This window comes from Capra hircus, chromosome 18, assembly GCF_001704415.2.
Source record: "Capra hircus breed San Clemente chromosome 18, ASM170441v1, whole genome shotgun sequence".
NCBI classification, from domain to species: domain Eukaryota; kingdom Metazoa; phylum Chordata; class Mammalia; order Artiodactyla; family Bovidae; genus Capra; species Capra hircus.
The window spans coordinates 64,945,708-64,972,248 of record NC_030825.1 but is presented as its reverse complement, the minus strand read 5'-3'; the positions used below and the strand labels follow the sequence as shown (position 1 = coordinate 64,972,248).

Sequence of the window (26,541 nt, the reverse complement as noted above, 5' to 3'; positions counted from 1 at the left end):
ATGGCTTCCCCTGCCGGCATTTCTGGGCACGATGGTGCCCGTGCCCAGCTGCTGTCCCACCTGAGGCGCTTGGATCCCTGGCAGCTGGAGGACTTCAAACTCGGCCTGCAGTGCCCGGAGCTGCTGCCGGCGGGCGCCCGCAGGATCCCCTGGGCAGACCTGAGAGCCGCGGGCCCCGCCGACCTGCTCTGCCTGCTGGAGGAGCGCTACCCCGGGAGGCGGACGTGGGAGGCGGCCCTCCGCGTCTTTGAGGACCTGCGGCTGAGCTCGCTGTGCGAGCGGCTGCGAGCAGAGCTGCACGGTGAGCGGGCGGCGGGCGCGCTGCCGGGCGTTTGTGGGGTCCTCCCTGACTGCGGGTCCCCCCTGAGCGGCAGCCTCCCTGACGGGCTGTGGGAGTCCGGCGCCCGGGCCCGGGAGCGGGTGGTGATGGAAAGAAAGCACCAGGAGGGAACTGAAAGTTCAGCTCTGTTACTAGACAGCTTTCGTTTCAAAAACCTTCACTTCTTACTCATTCTTGGCTGTGCTCCGTCGTCACTGCTGCGCCCGGGCTTTCTCTAGTTGCAGTCAGCGGGGCGTCTCTGGCTTCCGAGCACGGGCCGAGGTGCACGCGGGCTCCCCCGGCCTCCAGAGCACCGGTGCAGGAGTTGAGCAGGACTGCATTTGCGCCGCAGCCTGTGGGATCTTCCCGGACCAGGGATTGAACTGGTGTCTCCTGCGTTGCAAGGCAGATTTGTAGCCATTGGGCCACACAGGGGAGCCCTGCTTTTCTTTTCTTTCTTTTTTTTTTAAAAGCTTATTTAGTTATTTGAGTTTCCCCAGTGGCTCAGTGGTAAAGAATTCACCTGCCAATGCAGGAGACACAGGAGATTCAGGTTCAATCCCTAGTCTGGGACGATCCCCTGAAGAAGGAAATTGCAACCTACCCAATATTCTTGCCGGGGAAATCCCGTGGGCTGCGGTCCACAGGGTCTCACAGAGTCCGACACGCCTGAGTGACTTACCACGCACATCAATGTTCCCTACACGCCCTCCAACATTTATTGCTTGTAGACTTTTCCATAGCCATTCTGACTGATGTGAGCTGATAGCTCATTGTAGTTTTGATTAGAATTTCTGAAATATTTAGCAAAGTGGAGTGTTTCTCTCTTTTTAAAAATTGGAGTATAATTGCTTTCAAGGTTACAATGTACTTAAAAAAACCAGTAGGAGTAAACTTGGAAATTGGCTTCTTCACCGTCTGCCCTGCTTTGAATTCTTTTTCCTGGACTTACTCCTGGACGTTTGTTGATCATGGGTGTTTTTTCCTTACCGCCGGGAGGCCAGGTGAATGGTAAGTGCCCATCCGCAGAGGTTTTTCAGGTGTTACCAAAAGTGGCCACAAGGCGGCAGCATTTCCTCATGCGCTACTTAATTCAGTTTTTAGTTTCTACTGGAGTCCAGTAGATTCCCCATGTTCTGTTTGCTTTAGGTTTACAGGAAATTGCTTCAGCTATACCTAGACGCTTATATATTCTTCCTGGAGTATTCCCATTTAGGTTATCACAGTGTGTTCGATAGACTTCCCTGTGCTATTCAGTAGGTTTTTAAAAATTATCTGTTTGATATATACTAGCGTGTATATTTGGAGAGGGCAATGGCACCCCACTCCAGTCCTCTTGCCTGGAAAATCCCATGGACGGAGGAGCCTGGTGGGCTGCAGTCCATGGGGTCGCTAAGAGTCGGACACGACTGAGCGACTTCACTTTCCCTTTTCCCTTTCATGCATTGGGGAAGGAAATGGCAACCCACTCCAGTGTTCTTGCCTGGAGACTCCCAGGGACGGGGGAGCCTGGTGGGCTGCCGTCTATGGGGTCGCACCGAGTCGGACGCGACTGAAGCGACTTAGCGGCAGCAGCAGTGCGTGTCTGTTAACCAAGCTCTTAATGTATCCTTCCCCCTGGACTTATAATCATGAGTTGCTCTTTTAGTCTGAGTCTGTTTCTGCCTCTAAATGAGTTCATCAGTGTGCATTATCGCTTCTGTCTGTAAGAGCGGCCCTTCTCCCTCTCTGGCTTCGCGCCGTGTGGTAAATCTCTCGGTCCATCCATGCAGCTGCGTTGGCACTTTCCGTTCTTTTTCGACGGCTGCGTGTCTTCCAGGGCGTCGGTGGCCCCCTCCTCTTCATTTCTCTACCGATGGACACTCTGCTCTGACGCTGTGTCTCGTATATTGCGAACAGTCCTGCCCTGAAGATTGAGTTGCCTGTGTCGTTTTAAACTGATTTTCTCCGGACCTAAGGCAAAGGGTGGGGTTGCCGGATCAGGCGGTTAGTCTGTGCTTAGAGTTCCCTGGTGGCTCAGACGGTAAGGCGCCTAGTGTTTTAAGGAATCTCCATACTGCTTTCCTTGGTGGCCGCACCCACCCACGTCCCTCCCCGCCCACAGAGCAGGAGTCGTCCCTGTTCCCCCGCCCTCCGCAGCCATTATCTTTGCAGGTCTTTCAAGGATGGCCGTTCTGAGGGGTGGGCTGATGGCACCTTATTGCCGTTTTGATGGGCATTTCTCTAACAGTGATGCCGAGAATCTTTTCACGTGCTGTATGGCCACCTGGATGCCTTCCTTGGAGACATGTCCATTTAGGTCTTTGGCTCATTTTCCCATTAGGTTGTTTGGTTCGTATTTTCGGATTTGCTCTGCATGAGCTGTTTGCATGCTTCAGAGATGAGTTTCTTGTGTGTATCTTCATTTGAAAGGTTTTTTTTTTTTTTTCTCATTCTGAGGCTTGTCTGTTTCTTTATGGCTTTTCCTAGCTGTGCAAATGCTCTTCCCTTTCACTGAGTTTTCTTTTTCATTTTTCTGAGTTGGGCCCAAAAGCCCTGCCTGTGGTTAACGTGGAAACTCGCTCTGCCTATACTTTGCCCAAGAGGTTGAGAGCAGTCGTGCCCCCATGGAGGTCTTCAATCGATTTGGGGTTTCTTTTCCTGTCTGGGGTTCGGAAGCGTCCTAACTTCATTCTCTTTTCACTTGTTTAATGACCCTCCACTTAGTCCTCCCTCCTGGCTGTTACCAATTTCCCAACGTCAGTGCAGGAGGCTTCCTTTTCTCCACACCCTCTCCAGCATTTATTGTTTGTGGACTTTTTGACAAAGGCCGCTCTGACCAGTGTGAGGCGATGACCGCCTTTCAGTTCTGGTTTGCATTGCTCTAAAGCTTTAGCGATGTTGAAAGCTTTTTCATGTGATTTTTAAAAAGCAGTGTGAGTAAAACTAACCTCTTGAAATTTGCCTGTTAAACGTCTACTCCGTTTTGAATTCTTTCCCCAGACCTACCCAAGGACATTTTTGTTTCTTTCCATCCATCCTTGCAGGCTTGGTGATATTAAGTGCCCATGAAGTGAAGTGAAAGTCGTTCAGTTGTGTCTGACTGTTTGCGACCCCATGGACTATATACTCCATGGAATTCTCCAGGCCAGAATACTGAAATGGGTAGCCTTTCCCTTCTCCAGGGGATCTTCCCAACCCAGGGATCAAACCCAGGTCTCCCGCATTGCCGGCGGATTCTTTACCAGCTGAGCCACAAGGGAAGCCCAGGAATACTGGAGTGGGTAGCCTAGCCCCTTCTCCAGCGGATCTTCCCGACCCAGGAATTGAACCGGGGTGTCAGGCATTGCAGGTGGATTCTTTCCCAGCTGAGCTATCAGGGTCAATTGCCCATGAGCGCAGGTTTTTCCACTGTAGTTACCAAAAGAGACCACAAGGTGGCAGCATTTTCCCACGCGCAACTTTTTTCTCCTTTTGGTAATATAATTTTTAATTTCTATTGGAGCAGCGTTGATTTCCGATGTGTTTGTTTCAGGCGAGCAGGACCATGACTGAGGTATACATGCGTGTGTATCTTTTTCTTCTCTTCCCATGTATGTTATGACAGTGTGTTCAGTAGATTTCCCTGGGCTAACAGTAGGATAAGAAATGTGTGTCTGTTAATCCCAGCCTCTTAACGTCTCCCTTCCCCTCCCTTTTTCCCTTAATAATCACAAGTTGGTTTCCTAAGTCTGTGAGTCTGTTTGTAAATGAGTTCACTGGTATGAAGTGATGGCTCTCTCCTGTACGTGGTCTCTCTCCCTGGCTTCGCTTAGTGCGGTCATCTCTCACTCCATCCATGCTGCTCACAGAAGCATTTTCCCCCGCTCTTTGTGATGGCTGAGTGTGTTCCGGTGTGTGGATGGACCAGGCACTCATTTTTCTGTCAGTGGATGTTTTGGCCAAGGCTCTGCCTAGGGTATTATGAAGAGTGCTGCCCTGAAAACAGGGGTGCACGTATCATTTCAAATCATGATTTTCTGTGGATCTAAGCCAAGGTGTGGGCTTAGATGTGGTAACTCCATGTTTAGTGTATTAAGAAATCTCCTCGCTGTTTTCCTTCCTACATCCGGCCTACACTGTGGGAGGATTCCATGCTCCCGTCGCCCCCTGTGCGACACTTAATCTTTCCAAAATCTTTTGGAGGATGGCCATTCTGAGCAGTGGGACTGATAACATCATGTGTTTTGATTTGCGTTGCTTGAATAATTAGTGATGCAGAGTCTCTTTCCATGGGCTTTTTATCTTCTAATCAGCCCTGTTATGAATTCTCTCCCGGTGACTTACCTCGGGATCATTTCTTGAGGGCAGGTGTCATTTCCAGCCCCGCAGGCCTGGTGAATAGTCGGCCCATCAACACCGGTTTTCAAGGGGTTGTTACAGGGAATGGCCACAGGGCGGCAGCATTTCTTCCTGCCCAACTCCGGTTACCTGGGCAACCAGAGCCTCCGGGCGAGTCCTGTTCCTGGGGTGTTAATTAGAATGGAGACACCTAAGGCCTGTGTGTCCTTCTCCTTACCTTTGATCCCCAGACACACCCCAGTTCCTGCCACACCGCTCTGCAGAGGGAGCTGTCCTCAGGCGGGGACCCTAAGGGAGGAGGCTGAACCCCACCCCCAGGACACACGGAGCCCCCGGGACTTTGCGAAGCGCCTCCAGCCCAGAGACCGCACGGCCCTTTGGGGGCGCTGGGCTTGCCTCTGCGGCGGGAGAGACCCCTGGGTCTGGAGAGGGTGGGCTCAGGCTGCCGGGAACGGGAAGGCCAGGTCCGGGGAGGGGGGGGTGGTGCTCACTGCAGGCACAGCCTGCCCGGCGCCCTCAGCCCCTTCCCGCCTGGGGACCCGAGCCTGCTCAGGCCCCAGGGCTGCGACACCAGCCCGGGTCCCCAAGGCCTGAGGGGACAGGGTCAGCGGCTCTTCTGTCTTTTTCTCTCCCTCCCTCCATGTTTATTTTCAGTTGGAGTATATAGGTGAGTTATGATGGTGTGGGATTTTTTTTTTTTTTTGGTGTACAGAAACTTAGTTCATTTATACATAGACATATGTGCTCTTTTCTGGTTCTCTCCCGTATATACAGTGTTGAGTGGGGTTCCTCGTGCTCCGCAGTGGGTCCTTGCGGATTCTTTTATAAATAGTAGTGAGTCTGTGTTCTCTTGCCTGCCGATCCCTCCCTGCTGCACACCTTTCCCTTTGGTAGCCGTCGTTTGTGAGGCTGTTTCCGTTTCCTAAGCAAGGTCATGTGTATCCACGTTGAGATTCCAGCTCTCAGTGGTGTTACGTGGCGCTTGTCTTTCCTCTTCTCCTGGCCTCGCTCCGTGTGGTCGCCGCTTCGCTTCCCCGCGGCTGAGCGTGGCGTCTCTCGCCCGTTCTTGCGGCGGGCGGACACTGCCTTCCGTCCGTGCGCCCCCCTCCTTTGTCCAGCCCTCTGTCCTCTGCACTCAGGTTGCTTCTGCGTCTTGGCTGTTGGACCTGGTGCCGCTGTGACCGTCGTGGTGCGGGCGTCCTTAAAGTTTTGGGTTCTCTGGGTCTGCGCTTGGGTGTGGGGTGGCTGCGTCCGTGTATGGTGGGTGTTTAGCTGTCTCCTGCTCCAGTGTGGGAGCTGGTGACGGGCGTGATGGAGCAGTACATTACAGAACCCGGTAGACGGTGAGCGATGCAGGGTAGAGGAAAGAAGGGGAAGGGCTGGGGAGGGGAGGGGAGGGCGAGCAGGGGCCGGGGAAGGCGCGTGGTGCATTCTTAACAGGACCACCAACTACCTTTTTTTTTTTTTGCTTTTACAGTTGGTGGGGGCCAGATATTTTTCTTTTCTTTTTAAAATCGTCTTTCTGGGAGTATAGCTGCTTACAGTGCTGTCGGTTTCTGCTGCGCAGCAGGGCGAGGCAGCCGTCTGTGCACCTAGACCCTCTTGGACTCCCCTCGGTCGCCGCGAGCGCTGAGCGGAGCTCCCTGCGGGCCGGCAGGTTCTCACTAGGCGCCTGTTTACGCGCAGCCTCCACAGTGTGTGTCCCCGTCTCCCAGCCACCCACCCCCGCCCCTCTTGGTGTCCGTAGGCTTCTTCTTCTCGTCTGTGTTGTGTTTCTATTTCTGCTTTATAATTAAGATCATCTCTGCCAATTTTTTCAGACTCCACATATATGTAATTCATAAACAATGTGTATTTCTCTTTCTGACTTACCACACTCTGACACACTGTAGGTCCACCCAGGTCGCCAGGGGCCAAGATGTGAGCAGACTCCGAGGGGATGGAGCGAGCCAAGCGGAAATGGCGAGGGTGGCGGGTTGGGGCGGGGAGCATTCCAGACCAGGTGGGGGGTGCTGGCTGCATCCAGGGCCCCAGGAAGTGGTATTTTTTTTAATAATTAAAAAAAATTTAATTGAAAGATAATTACTTTACAGACTTGTTTTCTGTCAAACCTCAACATGAATCGGTCACAGGTATACACATGCCCCTCCCTCTTGCAGCTCCCTCCCATCTCCCCGCCCACCCCACCCCTCTGAGTCTCCTGAGCCAGGCAGCAAATTCCCCTGGCTGTCTTTTTTTGAGCACGGGAATGGACGTTTCCGTGTTACTCTCTCCGTGCGTCTCCCCCTCTCCTCCCCTGTCCCTGTGTCCACAGGGGTGCGCTTTCAACATGAGCTGCGGCTTTGCAAAGGAGCATGTCTCCAGTGTGGTCAGGTTGATAAGCTGGAAGGTATGACGTTCAGTCTCTTTAATCCCACGTCTGGCAGAGAAACGGTTGGTTCTGCTGAGATCACCCGTGGTTCTGAGCTTGTTTTCCAGCTGGGCAGAATCTCAGCATCCCAACCTCACTGTTTCATTTCAGAAATGTCACAGGTGTGCAGACTCCAAGACCCAAACCAGGAAGAGCCAGCGGCGCTGGAAGAGACAGGTTTGTAGACTACTTCGCGATGATCGCAGACAAGCTGCTCGGTGGAACATGCATTCCACGCGTTCTACTTTTGCCCCTGCCTTGAAATTGCGTTCCAGTTACAGTGCGCCAGAAACTAGCCGACCTGACCTTCCGATCAAGCCTGGAAGAGCCAACAGGTCACCATTAGCCGGATGTTCTCACCGGGTCCCCTCTGAGGGGTTAGGTACAGTGTCCGCCTCTGGACTTTGCGCTGCAGTGATAGGTAGCTGTATTTTATTTTTTACACAATTGTAACAGGTTGCATTGTATTTACAGTTTTTTTTGAAAAAAATTATTAGCTATATTCCCCGTGTGGTACACAGCATCCTTGTAGCCTGTCTTAGGAACAGTAGTTCGTGCCTCCCCTCCCCCACCCCCTATATTGCCCCTCCCCTCCCCCAACGGGCAACCACAAGTTTGTTCTCTGTGTCTGTGAGTCTTTTCTGTTATAGTCACTAGTTTGAATTTTTGAGATGTCACACATGAATGATATTGTATGTAGGTCTGACTTAGTTCATTTAGTAAAGCGGTGTCCAAGCCCATTCCATATTGCTGCAGGTGGCTTTGTATTCTTTTTATAGCTGAGTAATAGTCCACTACACACGTGCACACACACGCACACACGCTCTGGGTCTTTGTTATCCATTTGTCTGTCAATGGACGTCTAGGGTGCTTCCGCATCCTGGCTGTTGTAAATAGCGCTGCTGTGAACGCTGGGATGCCTGTGTCTTTTCTGACTGTGGCTTTCTTCAGATATATGACCGGAAGCGGGCATGCGGTAGTTTTTTTTTTTTTTTAAAGGAACCTGCACACTCTTCTCCTTAGTGGCTGCACCAGTCTCCATTCCCCGCCCACAGTGCAGGAGGGCTCCCTTGTCTCCACACCCTCTCCAGCCTTTATTTCTCGTGGACTTTATGATGGCTGTTCTGACCAGTGTGAGGTGATACCTCATTGTAGGTTGTTTTTTTTTTTTTAAGTTTTTCGTTTCATATTGGAGTACAGCTTCCCCTCTGGCTCCGGGGTAAAGAATCTGCCCACCAGTGCAGGAGACTAGGGTTCGATCCCTGGGTGTGGACGATCCCCTGGAGAAGGAAATGGCAACCCACTCCAGTATTCTTGCCTGGAGAATCCCCTGGACAGAGGAGCCTGGTGGGCGACAGTCCACGGGGTTGCAAAGAGTCAGACACGACTTAGCAACTCTAGAGCGACCACAGCGGATTAACAATGCTGTAACAGTTTTAAGTGGACCGCGAAGGGACTCAGCCTACTATACCTGTATCCATTCTCCGCCCAAACCTGGCTCCCACCACCCTGTAGTTCCGACCTGCCACTTGCGTTTCTTTGGTCCTTAGCGATGCTGAGCATCATCTCAGGCGCCTCTGGGCCGTCTGTGTCGCCTCCCTTCCCTTTCAGCCCACAGAAGAAGATACAGGGAGAGGCTGAGGACCCGGATCCTGGCCCTGTGGGACCGCACGCCCTGGCCCGAGGACCACATCTACCTGCGGGACGTGACGCAGCGGGAGCACGAGGAGCTGCGGGGCCTCCTGCACCCGCGGGGGCCCGGGGCGCCGCCCCTCACCGTGCTGCTCGAGGGCGCGGCTGGCGTGGGCAAGACCACCCTGGCCACCAAGCTGGTGCTGCACTGGGCGGAGGGCGTCCTCTTCCGGGGCCGCTTCTCCTACGTTTTCTACATCAGCGGCCACCGGCTGGCCGAGCTCGGCGACACCAGTTTCGCCGGCCTGCTGGCCCTGGACTGGCCGGACTCGCAGGTCCCCGTGGAAGAGCTCAGGGCGCACCCGGAGCGGCTGCTGTTCGTCATCGACGGCGCGGAAGAGGTGCTCCTGGGCTCCGACGGCTCCGCCAGCCAGCCCAGCGACGACTGGTACCAGGAGCTCCCGGCGGCCAGCATCCTGGTCCGCCTGCTGAAGAAGGAGCTGGTCCCCGAGGCGACCTTGCTCGTCACCGCCGGGCCCCCTGGGGGCCGCGCCCTCCGGAGGCTGCTGCTCAGCCCGTGCCGTGTGGGCATCCCGGGCTTCACCGAAGGGGACCGCCGGGAGTATCTCCGGAGGTTCCTGGGGGACCCGGACGTGGCCGACGAGGCCTGGCGCCGGATGCGCGGGTCGGAGACCCTGGTCCGCTCGTGCGCCGCGCCGCTGGCGTGCTGGGCCGTGTGCGCCGGCCTCAAGCGGCAGCTGGCCGCCGGCCCGGCCTCGGCACCGGCGCCGGGCGCGCCCACCCCCACCAGCCTCTACGCCCGCCTCTTCTGCAGCCTCCTCGCGGAGGCGGAGCCGGGTCTGCGGGCCGGCAGCTCGGCCGGACAGTGGAGGGCCGTCTGCTCGCTGGCCGCCGAGGGGCTGTGGCTGGCCGCCTTCACCTTTGCGGGAGACGCCCTGGAGCGCCGGCGCCTGGAGGCCCCTTTCATCGACGGTCTGCTGAGGCTGCAGATTCTCCGAAGGGTCAGCGATTGTGAGCACTGCGTGACGTTTGCTCACCGGAGCTTCCAGGAGTTCTTCGGGGCCTTGTTCTACGTGCTCCGGGGGTCCCAAGGCTCGCTGGGCGGGGTCCCCCGGCATCAGGAGATGAGGCTGTGGCTGAACCACGCCTTCGCCGACGCCAACCCCTACTGGCGTCAGACGGTGCGCTTTTTCTTCGGCCTCTTAGGAGCAGACCTGGCCGGGCAACTGGAAGAGGCCTTGGGTTGCCAGATGTCCCCCGGGGCGGCGGACGAGCTGTTGGACTGGGCGGAGGAGCTGGAGAGGTGCGGCGCCGTCTCCGCGCACTTTGACTTCCTCTGGCTCTTCCAGTGCCTGCATGAGACCCAGGACGAAAACTTGGCCCGGCGGGTTTTGAATCACCTCCCGGAGGCCGATCTGGACATTCAGGGCTGCGAACACCTCCGGGTTTCTTCCTTTTGCCTCAAGCACTGTCAGAAGTTACGAAAGCTGAGGCTCTCGGTCAGCCGCGACCTGGAAAAGAAGAGGACTTCCGGCCTGGGAACTCCGGAGTGAGTGCTGCGGAGGCCCCCCTCCTTACCTGACTTTGGCTCCCCTTCGCAGGCTCTGCCCACGTTCTTCCAGGAAACGAGGGGGGTCTGGTCTGCTGTTGTGTTATCCGTGGTTTGCTGTTTGCTTGTTGAGTCATGCCCGGCTCTTTGAGACCCCACCACGCCAGGCTCCTCTGTCCTTCACCATCTCCCGGAGCTTGCTCAAACTCATGCCCACCGAGTCGGGGATGCCATCCAACCATCTCCTCCTCTGTCGTCCCCTTCTCCTCCTGCCCCCAGTCCCTTCCAGCATCAGGGTCTTTTCCAGTGAGTCAGCTCTTCGCATCATGTGGCCAAAGGACTGGAGCTTCAGCTTCATCAGTCCTTCCAGTGAATATTCAGGACTGATTTCTTTTAGGACTGACCAAGCATCCTAGATCAGCTCCAGTCTGTGAGCGCTTTTTCCTGGAGGTTTTCTGTAGGATTCCCTGGGTTCTTAACTCATTTACTCAGGGGTAATTTTTGTATCTCAGACCCTGCATGTTGCAGGTTTATGTACCAGGCATCAAGAGATGATATCTACTGTGTCAAACTGGTGCCCGAAACTCAGTGGAGGGGGGTCTGCTATTGTCTCTCAGAGATAAGAAAGCACAGTTCCCTTAGTCCCTGTGGCTCTGAAGTAGCCCGGCCCAGGTCAGTGCCCAGCTCTATTTCAGAGCTCCAGACCGTCCATAAAATGCCCTGTGGCTCTCCTCTGAGCCTGTGTTGGAGCCACAGTGGGGCCAGTGGCGTCACCAAAGTCTTAAAGCTTTCTCTGAGTTTGTCCTCCTGAAAGAATAATATTTTAAAATATTTGAGTTTCATCTGGTTCTTCTCCTGTGACCTTTTTTTATCCTGTCCCTGACACTTCTGGCTTCCTGGCTGGATGATAAGGAAGCTTAGCTGTTCTCCTAAATTCAGGCCCCAGAAATGTTTTCTAAATTATCTTGAAACAGGAGTTGCTGTATATGTTATCAAACCCTTTCCTGTTTAACCCTCAAATTTTCGAGAAGCAGCAGTTCAGTTTTGAGTGAAGACGTTGAAATGCTGAGCAGCTTAATTTCTTTGTGTTGACCTGTGATATCAATAAGGTGCTTGGTTTGGGGGTGTGACGGCAGGAGGAGAAAGGGGCAACAGAATGAGATGGTTGGATGGTATCACTGATTGATGGACATGAGTTTCACCAAGTTCTGGGAGTTGGTGATGGACAGGGAGGCCTGGCATGCTGCAGTCCATGGGGTCGCAAAGAGTCGGGTGTGACTGAGCGACTGAACTGATACTTACTGGTGATCATTTGTCCTGTCCTGGAATCCCTAAAATTTCAATAGGTGACTATTTTGGTGATGTTCAGTAATGGGTCATGTAAGTGCTTTTACCACAGGTGACTTTCCAAAAGTAATCTCAACTTATGAGAATTAACAGCCACAGCATCATCCCTCACTTTATGCGTGATCATCCTAAGGTGTAAGGAAGTTTCAGACCTCTCTGAAGTGAAGATCTTCTGATGTTGAGATTATTTCTTGCTTCTCTACAGCACAGCTTCTTACTGGCTTTTTTCCCCCTCAGTGGTTTTAAACGCTGTATCAGTATTACTGTTGCTCAGCTGCTAAGCCATAGCCTGTCCAACTCTTTGCGACCGCATGGACTGCAGCATGCCAGGCTTCCTTGTCCTTTACTATCCCCCAGAGCTTACTCCTTGGAAGGAAAGTTATGACCAACCTAGATAGCATATTCAAAAGCAGAGACATTACTGTGCCGTCTAAGGTCCGTCTAGTCAAGGCTATGGTTTTTCCTGTGGTCATGTCTGGATGTGAGAGTTGGACTGTGAAGAAGGCTGAGCACCAAAGAATTGATGCTTTTAAACTGTGGTGTTGGAGAAGACTCTTGAGAGTCCCTTGGACTGCAAGGAGATCCAACCAGTCCATTCTGAAGGAGATCAGCCCTGGGATTTCTTTGGAAGGAATGATGCTGAAGCTGAAACTCCAGTACTTTGGCCACCTCATGCAAAGAGTTGACTCATTGGAAAAGACTCTGATGCTGGGAGGGATTGGGGGCAGGAGGAGAAGGGGACGCCAGAGGATGAGATGGCTGGATGGCATCACGGACTTGATGGACGTGAATCTGAGTGAACTCTGGGAGTTGGTGATGGACAGGGAGGCCTGGCATGCTGCGATTCATGGGGTCGCAAAGAGTTGGACACGACTGAGTGACTGAACTGAACAGTTTACTCAGACTCATGTTCATTGAGTCAATGATGCCATCCAACCATCTCATCCTCTGTCGTCCCCTTCTCCTGCCCTCAGTCTTTCCCAGCATCAGGATATCTTCCAATGAGTTGACTCATCAGGTGGCCAAAGTATTGGAGTTTCAGCTTCAGCATCAGTCCTTCTAATGAATATTCAGAACTGATGTCCTTTAGGATGGACTGGTTGGATCTCCTTGCAGTCCCAGGGACTCTCAAGAGTCCAGCACCACAGTTCAAAAGCATCAATTCTTCAGCGCTCAGCTTTCTTTATAGTCCAACTCTCACATCCATACACAACTACTGGAAAAACCATAGCCTTGACTAGACGGACCTTTGTCAGCAAAGTGGTGTCTCTGCTTTTCGGGTTGCACACTTTCCTGTTCAGGGCCCCTTGTGAGGATGTCTTGCTGCCTCCTGTACGTCGCGCTCTGGGTGTTGGTTGGGTTTCACCTACTCTCATCAGTGTTCTCTCCTGTTTCCCCCACGAAGGATGAGGGCTGCCGATTTCCAGATGCATCAGTGGGAGGATATTTGCTCGGTGTTTTGCAGCGGGAACCTGAGCGAGCTGGACCTGAGTAACAGCAAGCTTAGCACTGCCTCCATGATGAGACTCTGTCTCAACCTGGGAAACCCACGGTGCAGACTTCAGAAACTGGCGTAAGTGTGAGACGCTCACAATTTGAAGAACACAACTGGAGAATAGCCCAGCTTATTTTATCTTTTGATAACGGTCATAAGTATCTATTAGCCAGAAAGTGAGCTGGGTGCTTAGGAGAATAAAATCAAGGGACTTAGAGTCATGAAGCGCCTACTTAGGCAGAGTCTCCTGAAGTTTTTTAAAAAATGGCCATCTGATGGAGTAAGAAGTGGCAAGCTGGCCAGAGACTTGCCCTTTCTAGAGCAAATTCCTTCAGAGCCATGAACAGCTCAGTAACTGTCATGAATTTTGGCTCTAGAATTAGTGTGTGGCGTTCCCGCGCACGTGGCGCCCTTCCTTTCCACTCGGTTTATTTGAGTCTGACCTTTGTGTGTGTGTGTGTGTGTGTGTTTTAATTGTGCCGAGTTGTGTAGGGATCAGCCATAATTACACGCCCATCCGCCTCCTGCCTCCCGGCTCCCCGTCGCGGAAGGGGCTCGCCAGCAGCTCGTGAGCCGCCCCCAGCCTTAGCCGATGGCCCCTTACACGCTGGTGCTCCACTATCCGGCCCTCCCTCTCCTCGCCCCCCCCCCCCCCCCCGCTGTTTCCACAATTCTCTGCATCCCCATCTCGGCCTGCAAATAGGTTCAGCCGCACCATCTTTCTCGATTCCGTATACGTGCGTTGATAGGCAGTATTTGTTTTCCTCTTTCTGACTTTGTATAACAGGCTCTAGGTTCATCCATTTCACTAGAACTGACTCAAATGCATTGTTTTTTACGGCTGAGTGACATTCCGTTGCATACACGGCCACACCTTCCTTATCCATGCATCTGTCGCTGGTCACCCAGGTTGCCTCCGTGTCCTGGCTATTGCAGACAGCACTGCGGTGAACCCCTGGGGACCCGACCCTCTCATAATTTGGCTCTAGGCCCCCCGGGCGTCAGGAGTTCTGGCGCATGGGCTTAGTGGCCCTGCAGCGCGTGGGATCCTCCTGGGTCAGGGATTGAACCTGTGTCCCCTACATAGGCGGGCAAATTCTTAACCTCTGGACCACCAGGGAAGTCCCAGAACAGTTACTTCTTGCCCTCGTGGAGCTTAGGGTTAGGAGCTTACGTTATGGCGGAGAAACAAAGTTTTGTTTTTTTTTTAAAGATTGTGTGTGTGTGTGTGTGTGGACCACTTTTAAAGTCTTTATTGAATTTGTTGCGGTACTGCTTCTGTTTTGTTTTTGTTTTTTTTTTTTAATTTTTTTCGCCGGAAGGCCTGTGGGTTCTTAGCTCTCCAGCCAGGGACTGCACCCACACCCCTTGCACTGAGAGGCAGAATCCTAAACACTGGGCCCCCAGGGAAGTCCCTGGGGAAACAGACTTCAGTGTTCATGAGATGGGGACTTCTCCCAAAGCAGAAGGAAGCCAGTTCAGCAACTCCCCCACCCCCCGTCTCACTGCGACCCCGTGGACTGCAGCCCGCCAGGCTCCTCTGTCTGTGAGATTCTCCAGGCAAGAATTCTGGAGTGGATTGCCATTTCCTCCTCCAGGGGATCTTCCCAACCCAGGGATCAAATCTGCATCTCCTGCATTGGCAGGCGGATTCTTTACCACTGAGCCACCTGGGAAGCCCACAGACGCACCAAAGTAGATGAACAGGCAGCTGGTGGGAAGCTGCTGCGTCGCTCAGGGAGCTCAGCCCGGTGCTCTGCAATGACCTAGCGGGTGGGGTGGGGCGGGAGGCGGGAGGAGGGTTCAGAGGGAGGGGCCTGTGCGTGCCGGCGGCTGGTTCCTGTTGCTGTACGGCAGAGACTACACAACACGGTAAAACAGTTGTCGTCCAGTTAGAAATGGAAACCGAGTGCTGTTCAGCCCCGCGACTCCCCTCAGTGTCTGGGTCCCTCTTGTGTCAGTCCCTCGCCCTGGCGCTTGGGTGTGTGTGCTGGAGAAGGCGATGGCACCCCACTCCAGTGCTCTTGCCTGGAAAACCCCATGGATGGAGGAGCCTGGTGGGCTGCAGCCCATGGGGTCGAAAAGAGTCGGACACGACTGAGCGACTTCCCTTTCACTTTTCACTTTCATGCATTGGAGAAGGAAATGGCAACCCACTCCAGTGTTCTTGCCTGGAGAATCCCAGGGACGGGGGAGCCTGGTGGGCTGCCATCTATGGGGTCGCACAGAGTCGGACACGACTGAAGCGACTTAGCAGCAGCAGCAGTGTTGGAAAGATGAGCTGCGGGAGCGTCTCCCCTCCAGCGCTCCGTCCCTGCGTCTCTCTGCAGCTGGAAGTCCGTGTCCCCTGTGGAGGGTCTGAAGAAACTTGGCCTTCTGCTTCACGGTAATCATCACCTGACCCACCTGGACCTGAGCTCCAACTGCCTGGATGCCTCCGTGTCCCCAGGCGTGTTCAGGATGCTGGGGCACTCGGCCTGCAGTCTCAAGTATCTGTGGTGAGTCTCTGCGTTCCAGGCCTGTCCCCAACATCACGCGTGGGTTTGAAGACTCACTGGGGGGGCTGGAGTCAACATTGCAGGAAAAGGATGCGAAGGCTAGCAAAGGGGGAGAATGCATGGGGGTGGAGCACGCGTGCTAAGTTGCTTCGGTCGTGTCCGATTCTTTCTGACCCCATGTACTGCAGCCCGCCAGCCTCCTCTGTCCCTGAGGATTCTCCAGGCAAGAATCCTGGAATGGGTTGCCATTTCCTCCTCCAGGGCATCTTCCCGACCCAAGGATCGAACCCAGGTCTCCTGCATTGGCAGGCGGGTCCTTGACTGTCTGAGCCGCCAGGGACGCCCCGGTCTCTCCGGTAGGTTGGAGTCCTGTGGCCTGAGCGCTGAGGTTTTCCGTCAGCTCTTCATGGAACTCGGCAGGAACTCGAGTCTGAGGTTCCTCAGCCTTGCAGACAACGACCTCTCCCACGCTGAGCTGGAGAGACTGCGGGAGCCCCCTGGGACAGCCGCCTCTGCCCTGAAGGAGCTGTCGTAAGTCGCCCTGCTTCGGCAGAAAGCCCTTCCTTGCAGGATTGCAGGGCAGAGTGGGGGTGTCAGTGGGGCTGCGTCTGGGGCGCCTCGGGGACCTCCGTGTTGTGTCTCCCTACCCCCTACAAGGGTCTCGTCACCCTCATGCCGCCTCTCCCCTCTCCCCTCAGGCCCCATCTCTGCCACCCCTCCCCACAGGGCCCTGGCTCGGCTACCTCTCCCCTCTGGGCCCGTCTCAGCCGCCTCTCCCCTCTCCCCTTGGGGCCCCTTCTCAGCCAGCTTCTCTCTCACCTTGTCTTGGCCGTCTTGACCATCAGCTGCTTTTGTCTCTTTCGTCTCACCTCCTCAGGCCTCTGCCAGCCTCCTCCAAACAGGCTGCTTTTCACCCAGGGGCGATTTTGTCCTGCCAGGGACGTGAGGCAGTGTCTGGACCCGGGCTTGGTTTTCACATGTGGGGAGGAGAGTTTGCTCTTGGCATCTAGTGGGTCAGGATCAGCTGTGATCAGAGCCTCCGGAGCCCTGGAGCGCGTGTGCTCAGTTGCATCCAAACGTTGGTTGCTCTCTGCGGCCTCTGTCCGTGTGGTTCTCCAGGCGAGAAGACTGGAGTGGATTGGCCATTTCCTCCTGCGGGAGATCTTCCTGAGCCAGGGATTGAACCCAGGCCTCCTGCAATTGGCAGGTGGATTCTTTACTGCTGAGCCACGTGGGAAGCCCCACGGAGCCTTGGAGGGGGCCCCCAATCGAGAATGATCTGGCCCAACGGTCAGCAGGACTGAAATGGATAAATCTTTTTTTTTTAAACGTTTAATTTTGTAGTGGGGTATAGCTGATTAGCAAACAATGTTGTGTGAGTTTCAAGTGAACAGAAAAGAGACTCAGCAGAACATGAATATGCATCCGTTCTCCCCCAAGCTCCCCTCCCTTCCAGGCTTCCATGGAGCAGAGTTCCTGTGCTTACAGCCGCTCCTTGTTGGTGCTCTATGTTAAATACAGCCGTGTGCCCACGTCCATCCCAAACTCCCCAACTATCCCTTCCCCCACCCTCCCGCCCTAGAAACTATAAGTTCATTCTCTGAGTCTGTGGGTTTCCTTTTAAATTAAAAATTTTTTTGATACATATTTTATCTTTTTAAATTTTTAAATTATGAAAATATAAACAGGTTTGGAAAACACAGAACAAAGTCACATATGGTTCCATTATATGTTACAGTTGTTTAAGTAGATAAATGAAGATTTTTAGTTGGAGGTTCAATTTCAAACTCTCAGGAATTAGAGTGAATGTACAGAGAAGCAGAAGAATATAGCAGACCTGAAAAGCATTATGATCTAATTCGACATAATTAAACTTTGTACAGCTTTGTGAGCCTCCTCCTGTTCCATAAGATCGTCTGTGAGGATATGAGGACTGTCATGCGGTAGAGAGGTGTTACCTTTGCCACCTCACTCTCCTCCTTGGTGCTTCTCTTCTTTACCTGACTTGATCTTTGCACAGCCCTGGGCCCCGGGACGGAGAGTTGGGGAGCAGAAAGGGAGCCGGGCAGAAAGGGCTCCCCCGCGTCTCCCCCGCTGCAGGCTGGAGAAAGGGAACCTGTCAGCGGCTGCCTGTGAGGCCTTGGCCTCACTTCTCACCAGCACCCCCCGCCTGACTCGACTGTGCCTGGGACTGAACCCGCTGGGAAACGATGGCGCGCGGCTGCTGTGCGGCTCCCTGACTTGGCCAGCGTGCGTCCTGCAGAGACTGGAGTGAGTCCCTCCCGGCTCGGTGTCCGGGGGGACCCTCGTGGGGCGGCCCCTGGGGGTCCCTTTGCATCCCTGGGCTTCCTAGGTGGCGCTGGTGGTGAAAAACCTGCCCGCCAGTGCAGGAGCCCTGGGTTCCATCCCTGGGTCGGGAAGATGCCCTGGAGGAGGAAACGGCAACCCTCGCCAGTGTTCTTGCCTGGAGAATCCCACGGACAGGAGAGCCTGGCGGGCTGCAGTCCATGGGGTCACACAGTCGGACATGACTGAAATGACTTAACACATTTGTATAAAGCTCAAAAGAGCAACACAAAAGATGCTTCTATTTTTTTAACCCAGCCATGAGTGGGTCAGTCTGGGGTGAGAGAGGGTGACAGGCAGGTACCGGGCATGTCCGGGATGGGGCTCAGGGAGGCCCTGCGGGGCGGGCGGGCAGTGTCGCCCCGAGCCGCTGTCCTGAGCGCCCATCTCTGTGCTTCTGGCTGCACAGGCTCTGGTGGTGCCAGCTCGGTGCACCCAGCTGTAGGCACCTGTCGGACGCCCTCCGCCGGAGCCGGAGCCTGACGCACCTGAACCTGAGGAAGAACAACCTGGGAGATGGAGGAGTGAAGCTTCTGTGCGCAGCCCTGGGCCGTGCTTACTGCGCCCTGCAGAGCCTGAAGTGAGTCCCGCCACTGCCTCGGGGAGGGGTGTGTCACTCGGCCTGAGGTCAGCTGGGCTCTGAGTCCTGGGCCCGGTGGCCAGTCCCCAGCGGGCTCTTGGTTTTGCTGGAGGTGGGAATGTGTGGGTGGATGTCGGTGGTGGTGGCAGTTCAGTCTCTCAGTCGTGTCCGACTCTTTGCGACCCCATGGACTGCAGCGCGCCAGGCCTCCCTGGCCATCACCAACTCCCAGAGCCTGCTCAAACTGATGTGAGTGCCAGTCACCCTGACCTCAGTGTCAGCCCGTCGCGTCCGACTCTCTGCGACCCCATGGACTGCAGCACGCCAGGCCTCCCTGTCCATCACCAACTCCCGGAGTTCACTCAGACTCACGTCCATAGAGTCAGTGATGCCATCCAGCCATCTCATCCTCTGTCGTCCCCTTCTCCTCCTGCCCCCAATCCCTCCCAGCATCAGGGTTTTTTCAAATGAGTCAGTTCTTTGCATGAGGTGGCCAAAGTATTGGAGCTTCAGCTTCAACATCAGTCCTTCCAATAAACACCCAGGACTGATCTCCTTTAGGATGGAATATTCTCTGATAGCAACAACAACAACAAAAAGAAAGTCTGGGTGCTCTGGGGGTCAGTGTTGCAGAGAGAAGTCCTGAACACAGACGAGCCTGTCGATGGCCTGAGGGTGGGCGGGGACAGGCTGTTCCTTCTAGTTTCTTCCGTTCACGGGTACATGGGGCGCCCAGGCGTTCAGACCTCCTAACCAGCACCCTCCTCTTTCCAGGGCTCAGGAGAAGCCTGGTTTTGGGGTCGCTTTCTTCCTTAGAAAGGAAGGGTTCAGAGAGGAAGGGTTCAAGGGTTGCTTTTCCCTCATTTGTATTTTCTTTTTTTCATCTTGCAGCTTGTCACACTGTTCTCTCACGGTGGCGGGCTGTTGCGAGCTTGCTTACGCCCTCAAGCGCAATGGTCACCTGAAGATTCTGGACGTCGGGAACAATGCCGTTCAGGACGAGGGGGTGAGGGAGCTGTGCAGTGTCCTGAAAAGTCCGAGTTGTGTGTTGCAGACACTTGGGTGAGTCGGTGCTTTTTCTTTTTTTTGGGGGGGGGTTATCTTTTCGTCCGGTAATACATTGAATTTACAGAAAAGGTACAAAAGAGGTCCAAAGAATTGCCATTAACTTTTGAACAAGACTCAGTGGTAGTTCACGTTCTGCCTGAAAGGTGGATTCTGCAACCTCTCTCCGTCCCCATCTCTCTGTATCTGTAGCATTTGTCATCCAGGCACCTGTGAGTCTACCAGCTGTGTATACGTCTGTTACCTGTGGATTTATGTGTCAGCCTCTTGTCACCTTTGCTTTGTATTGCTAGCAGCTAGCTAGTATTTCAGGTTTTTGCATTTGAAATGTAGAAATAAGATGGACAAGGTGTAATGAGGGATGGTCGTGTTATTTTTGTCCTTTTCAGGGCCTTATAAATGAACACGTCCACTTTATCCTAAAATTACTTCCTCCACGTTCGGGCAGGCTAAACTTCAGTTTCCTCATCTGTCAGGTGGGGTTTAAGATATCCCCTGCCTCCTACAGGATCGGGATGTGGATTAAATGTTACCTGCCAACACTTGCAAAGTGTCTGGTGTGTGTTAGCAAGTCTGCTTCAGTAGCACGTGAGCTGTGTGCGCGTCTTCAGGGCCCAGCTCTTTTGCGACCCCGTGGACTGTGGCCCGCCAGGCTCCTCTGTCCATGGGATTCTCCAGGCAAGAGTACTGGAGGGGGTTGCCATTGCCTTCTCCAGGGGATCTTCCCCACCCAGGGATCGAGCCCGCGTCTCTGGTGTCTCCCTCGTTGGCAGGCGGGTTCTTTACCACTGCGCCGCCTGGGAAGCCCTTCAGTAGCGTGTTTCCCCCTAAATCCTGAGTCCCTTTTGTGTGTAGCCCCTCCGTCTTGGAGGGCCATCTTTCACGCTTCTGTCCCGACACCTCTAGGCTGGAGAAATGCAGTTTGACGGCTGTTTGCTGCCGGCCGCTGTCCTGTGTTCTCGGAAGCAGTAAAAGCCTGGAGAACCTGAACCTTTTAGGAAACGACCTGGGGCCGGACGGAGTCAGCAGACTGTGGAAGCCCTTGAGAAAGTCGACGTGCAGGCTGCGGAAACTCGGGTAATCCCTGGCTCCTACACGGGGAAGTGGCTGTCGGGATGGGGATGAATGGGACGAGGTCCTAGAGCAAACCCACCGTTCAGTTTCCCAGGGCGTTCAGTTTCCTAGGGTGGTTCGGGCCAGCGAACTTCCAGCGTCACGCATGGTGGTCTGCATCCACGTTGTCCAGTAGCAGAGCCACTAGTGGCGTGCATGTACCGGACGCTTGAAATGTGGTTCCTGTGGTGGACAAGCTGACTTTTTAGTCTTTAGGCTGAACTAACCAGCCACGTGTGCCTGGGGGTCCCCAGACTGGATAGCGCGGTCCTACGCACTTGGTGCTTTGGGGAGTGAGTCCCCTACTTTTCTCATTCTGGTGCCTGCCATGTCTCGCTCAGACGTTCACTCAGAGACTTCCTTCCCAGTGCTGACCTTGGGCCGAGCACAAGGGTGTGACTGTTGGTGTGACACACAGTCCTGGGCCTTCTCATCATGGTGTGTGTTTGTCTTTGGGAGATAAATCCAAGACCCATGATAGCAGGGTTAGCTGCTGTGAATGCTGGGACGGAAGCTCCAGGTTGTGGTGGTGAGCAGGGCGGTGAGGGAAGGCGTGTCTGGGGGGTCCTGGCGAGGCTGGAGGGATGAACCGTGTGTCTGGCGGGGAAGACAGACAGTGACTGCAGCTGAGGGAGGCATGTGCTCCGAGGAAGTCAGAGGAACGTGTGCGGAGCCCCAAGGTTGGACCGAGCTCTGTGTGGCCTTTGGGGGCATTGCAAGAAGCGCATTTGATTTTTAAACTTTTTATTTTGTGTTGGAGTACAGCCGATGAACGATGTTGTGATAGTTTCAGGTGAACAGCGAAGGGACTCAGCCATCCACATATATATACCCATTCTCCCCCAGACTCCCCTCCCATCCAGCCTGCCACGTGATGCTGAGCAGAGTTCCCTGCGTCTGCAGCAGGGCCTTGTTTCCCATTTTAAACACAGCCGTGTATGCATGTCCATCCCAGACTCTATTTTTTTTTTGCCACTGGCAACTGTGAGTTTGTTTGAAAGAAGAGCATTTAATTAGAACGCTTCCCACCTTGTTTAATATCCTGGAGATGAGGTCAGAAAGATAAGCTGTGGTTTTACTTTTATTTTTTTTGAGAAAGACCTTAAACTAAGCATGTTTTAGCAGGAATCCTCTTCAATACCAGGGAACCTTGCCCACTTTGAGAAGTTGGTCAAAAGCTGTACATTGAGGATTTCGTATTATCAACTTCATAACTAAGACACACGTTAAAAGGTTTTATTGGGGTCTAGTTGCTTTACAGTGTTGCTAGTTTCTGCTGTGCTGTGCAGCAAAGTGTATCGGCCGTCTGCTACCTGCATCCCCTCTATTTTGCATTTCCTTTCCATTTAGGTGGCTCAGAGGGTAAAGCGTCTGCCTGCAATGCAGGAGACCTGGGTTCGATCCCTGGGTCAGGAAGATCCTCTGGAGAAGGAAATGGCAACCCACTCCAATACTCTTGCCTGGAAAATCCCATGGACAGAGAAGCCTGGTAGGCTACAGTCCATGGGATCACAAAGAGCCGGACACGACTGAGCGACTTGACTTTCACCTTCCCATTTAGGTTGCCAGAGTATTGAGTAGAGTCCTGTGTGCTGTGCAGGGGGTTCTCCTTAGTCACCGATTTTATACGTAGTATCAATAGTGGATATGTGTCGGTTCCAATCTCCCCGTTCCTCCCACCCCCTCTACCCCCCCCCCCTTTATGTCTATATGTCTGTTCTCAATGTCTGTGTCTCTACTTCTGCTTTGTAAATAAGGCTGTATACACCAGTATTTTTCGGATTCCACATATCTGCATTAATATATGGCATTTCTTTTCCGCTGACTTACTTCACTCTGTCTGACAGTCTCTAGGTCCTTCCGCGTATATGCAGATGCTCCGTCACACGTGTTTAAAAATGGAAGTACGGCTGATGTATAACTGCGCTGCTTTCTGGTATAAAGCAAAGTGATTCAGTTATGCGTCCCGTGTCGATTATATCTGCTCTTTTCTACTCTCATTCCTTTCCCTCGTGGGTTATTACCAAATGTTGGGTCTAGTTTTCTGTGCTGTGTAGGCACTTTGTGGTTGTGCTTTTCATTGGAATGCCCTGTCTTAGGTTTGTTTCATCATCTTTCCTGGGGATTTCCTGTCTGTGGAAAGGCGCTCCAGTGCCTTGGAATCTCTGTGTGAAGCTGGAGGTGGAGAGAGATGCGTGGGACGTATAAGTCAGCCTCTGGGGCACCCGTCGTAGCATCCCGTCCTGTCTCCATCTCCTCTCCTTCTGTCTCTGCTTTTGCAGGCTCGAAAAAGACTTGTGCTCTGCAGTCAGTGCCGAGTTGGAGAAACTGCATGAGAAGGGGTGCTCTTTGCGAGTCATGTCTCAGTGGGACTTTAACGACCCTGAAGAGAGATGGTGGTGGTGACCCAGGGAGACGACGCCACAGGTTTACCGCGGCCAGTCTGGGAGAACAGCCTCCCGGACGCGTGTGTTGCTCAGGAATTTCCGTTCATGGGGACGAATGAGCCGTCGCCTCCAGAATGCCCCTTCAGCCTGTGACAGGCAGCAGGTTAAATGCCCAGTCTCCCGAATCCTCACCCAAGTCTGTATTTGGCCCAAGATCCCTCATGGGCTCGCCTGTAAGTGTTTTTTTCCCTCACTGGTGTAATAATTTAAATTCTTGGGGCCATTAAGAGGATTAAATAAAGCAAAGGATATAAAAAATGTCTTGAGATTGAAAACTTCATTTCTCATGGACTGAGAGGTGGGATAGATGTAGGTATAATTCCATAATTTTAATACTGTGATGAAATTTGCCTGATGGACAACTTGACGGATTCTTTTTTGTTTGACAAATTGTATTTCTTCTTCAGCACTTTATCTTGTATTGGAGTACAGCTGATTAACAATGTTGTGACAGTTTCAGGGGGACAGCAAGGGGACTCGGCCACACATACACATGGATCCACTCTCCCCCAAACTCCCCTGCCGTCCAGGCTGCCACAGAACCCTGAGCAGAGTTCCCTCTACAGCAGGTCCTTATTGGTTCTCCGTTTTAAATACAACCCTGTTTGCATGTCCATCCTCCACTCCTAGGGGAGGTGGGCTAGACTGGTTCTTAATATGCAGATAGACCCGGTTTCAGCCTTTGCTTCTTGTTGTGAAAGATCACGGGCTGTGTTTACATCTAAAGCGTAATCCACCGACCTGGAAATATCGAACGTGGATCCCGCACAGGATGTGACGTGACGTCGATGGTGGCATGCATGGAAAGTACGTGAAGAGTAGGAAGTCACAGAGTGGTCATTTTCTCTCCCTTTTCCTGGCCCCCAGGATTCTTTCCTACCCTCCTTTTCAACAAGCAAAGGCTACCAGTGGTCTCAGGGCACAGACGGAGATTTTATTCTGAACTTGATGATTTATAACACCTTCATTTTTTTTGTTGTTGTTCAGCTGCTAAGTCTTGTCCAACTCTTTGCAACCCCATGGACTGCAGCACGCCAGGCCTCCCTTTACTATCGTTTACTACAGCATCCTTCCCTGTCTCCTGGAGTTTGCTCAAATTCATGTCCATTGAGTCGGTGATGCCATCCAACCATCTCACCCTCTGTCTTCCCCTTCTCGTCCTGCCTTCAATCTTTCCCAGCATCAGGCTCTTTTCCAATGAGTCAATTCTTCGCATCAGGTGGCCAAAGTATTGGAGTTTCAGCTTCAGCTTCAGTCCTTCCAATGAATATTCAGGACTGATGTCCTTTAGGATGGACTGGTTGGATCTCCTTGCAGTCCAAGGGTCTCAAGAGTCTTCTCCAGCACCACAGTTCAAAAGCAACAATTCTTCAGCGCTCAGCTTTCTTCTCAGTCTAACTCTTACATTCATACACGACTACTGGAAAAACCATAGCTTTGACTAGATGGACCTTTGTTGGCAAAGTAATGTCTCTGCTTTTTAATATGCTGTCTAGGTTGATCATAGCTTTTCTTCCAAGGAGCAAACGTGGTATAATTTCATGGCTGTAGTCACCACCTGAAGTGATTTTGGAGCTCCCCCCCAAATAAAGTCTGTCACTGTTTCCATTGTTTCCCCATCTATTTGCCAAGATTCAGGAGCAGAACCTGGGGGTTCTAGGATCCCTAAGGAGCAGCAGGAAGGGGGAAACGGTGGGAAAACACAAAGCCAAGGCGTCTGAGAGCTGCATCAACCACAGGCGAAAATCATCATGGGCCCTGTTATAAAAAGTGAGAACAGAATTCAGCAGGTGGAAGGTGACGAAGGTGACCACCAGCATCAGGGTGGTGTGGGCGGCTCTGGTCTCCGGAGGGGATCTGTGGTGCCCGGCGGGGGTGTGGACATACTGCACCCTCTGGCGGCGTCTGTGCAGGAGAAGCACCGTGGAGCCGCTGGAGCAGACCATGAGGGTAAGAAACACGGCATCCGAGGTGGACCACAAGTAGACAAAGCCTGCTTTAGAAGCCGAGGGTGAGCAGAACCACATGCCTTGGGCATCAGTATAGTTGTGCTTGTCCTGTGGACCAGAGATGCTCACAGGAATCCAGATATTCATTAAGAGACTGAGCATCCAGCAGGTGCAGCAGGAAGGGCCAGTGACCGTGGGGGCCCTTCCTCTGAGCATCACCCACTCCGCCCTCCTGGGGGTGAGTGTGAAGGACTGATAGGTGCTCAGGACGCAGGTGGAGCACAGGGCGGTGCTGAGAGCCACCCTCTGTACGGAATACACAAACTCACACCCAAGGCTGGAGAGGGGCTTCCTTGACACAAAAGCTGCCATTGTGTGGGGAGGCCCAGCGGACAGAAGAACCCAGGAGTTGGCCACGGCCATGTGGGCGACAGTCGTCTGCAGGGGTCTCCGTTTGTGGCCAAGCAAGGCTGGGGAGACACTGCAGAAGAAGAGGGTGACATCAGCCAGAGCCCCGTTCCCAACCTGGAACAGAAATAGGGCTTTCAGAAACATTTCCCCTGATTCTTTCTGGGGGCAGAGCATCTTTCTGAATGTGGGTTTCTCTGGTGGTTCAGACAGTAAAGAATCCGCCTGCAAGGCAGGACACACGCGTTTGATCCCTGGGTCAGGAAGATCCCCTGGAGAAGGAAATGGCAACCCACTCCAATATTCTTGCCTGGAGAATCCCATGGACAGAGGGCTACAGTCCACGGGGTCACAAAGATTCGGACATGACCGAGCAACTGGCGCTTTTGCTTTCTCACATCCTTCTGAGCACCTGTGGAGAGGGCTTCAGAGTGGCCTGGCGTGAAGGTCAGGATTTGCTAGTGCAGGCATGGGGACTCTTATATGACCTCGTACACAGGTCCTGGACCTTCTATTCCGAAAAGAGAGACCATCATCCATCACAGAGGAGGGACTGAACCTGCAGAAGTATACCACTGACGCCTATTTCACATTTTATCATTATTACTTGGTATTTCTTTCTATTTACTTTTATATTCTGACTCCCTACACAGATGTAAAACCTATGAGCTTAGAAGCCATGCCTGTGTTGGTAAAAAATATATGATTGACACATAATAATAAATTAATAAACGTGTAGTTGGTAAATAAGTGAAAGGAGACAAAAATGAAAATACACGGCTGTTCTTCAGTCGCTCAGTCATGTCTGACTCTTTCGTGGCCCCACGGACTGCGGCACGCCAGGCTTCCCTGTCCTTCACTACCCCCGGAGTTTGTTCAAACTCTCGTCCATGGAGTCGGTGCCTGCACCATATTTACAATTCATTTTCATCCTCCTTGCCATTATCATGCATGAAGAAAATTAAACAAAGGCAGAATAATATACATATTACAGGGTTACAGAAGTTATTAAAGTTTTCAAAGAATATAGTTCCAACTGTGC

General features: G+C 53.1%; 2 protein-coding genes across 2 annotated transcripts; one reads left to right on the top strand and one right to left on the bottom strand.

The window, feature by feature from the left end:
- On the top strand, window positions 1-20,663 carry NLRP13 (NLR family pyrin domain containing 13). Its single transcript, XM_018063246.1, has 11 exons — window positions 1-423; window positions 5,294-5,306; window positions 6,954-7,028; window positions 7,161-7,226; window positions 8,661-10,251; window positions 13,004-13,171; window positions 15,424-15,591; window positions 17,692-17,862; window positions 18,347-18,517; window positions 19,409-19,579; window positions 20,489-20,663. The coding sequence occupies exons 1-11, from the start codon at window positions 1-3 to the stop codon at window positions 20,661-20,663; spliced, it is 3,192 nt and encodes a 1,063-aa protein (XP_017918735.1).
- On the bottom strand, window positions 24,777-25,646 carry LOC108638097 (vomeronasal type-1 receptor 2-like). The gene has a single exon (XM_018063245.1). It carries the CDS (start codon window positions 25,644-25,646, stop codon window positions 24,777-24,779), a length of 870 nt encoding a protein of 289 aa, XP_017918734.1.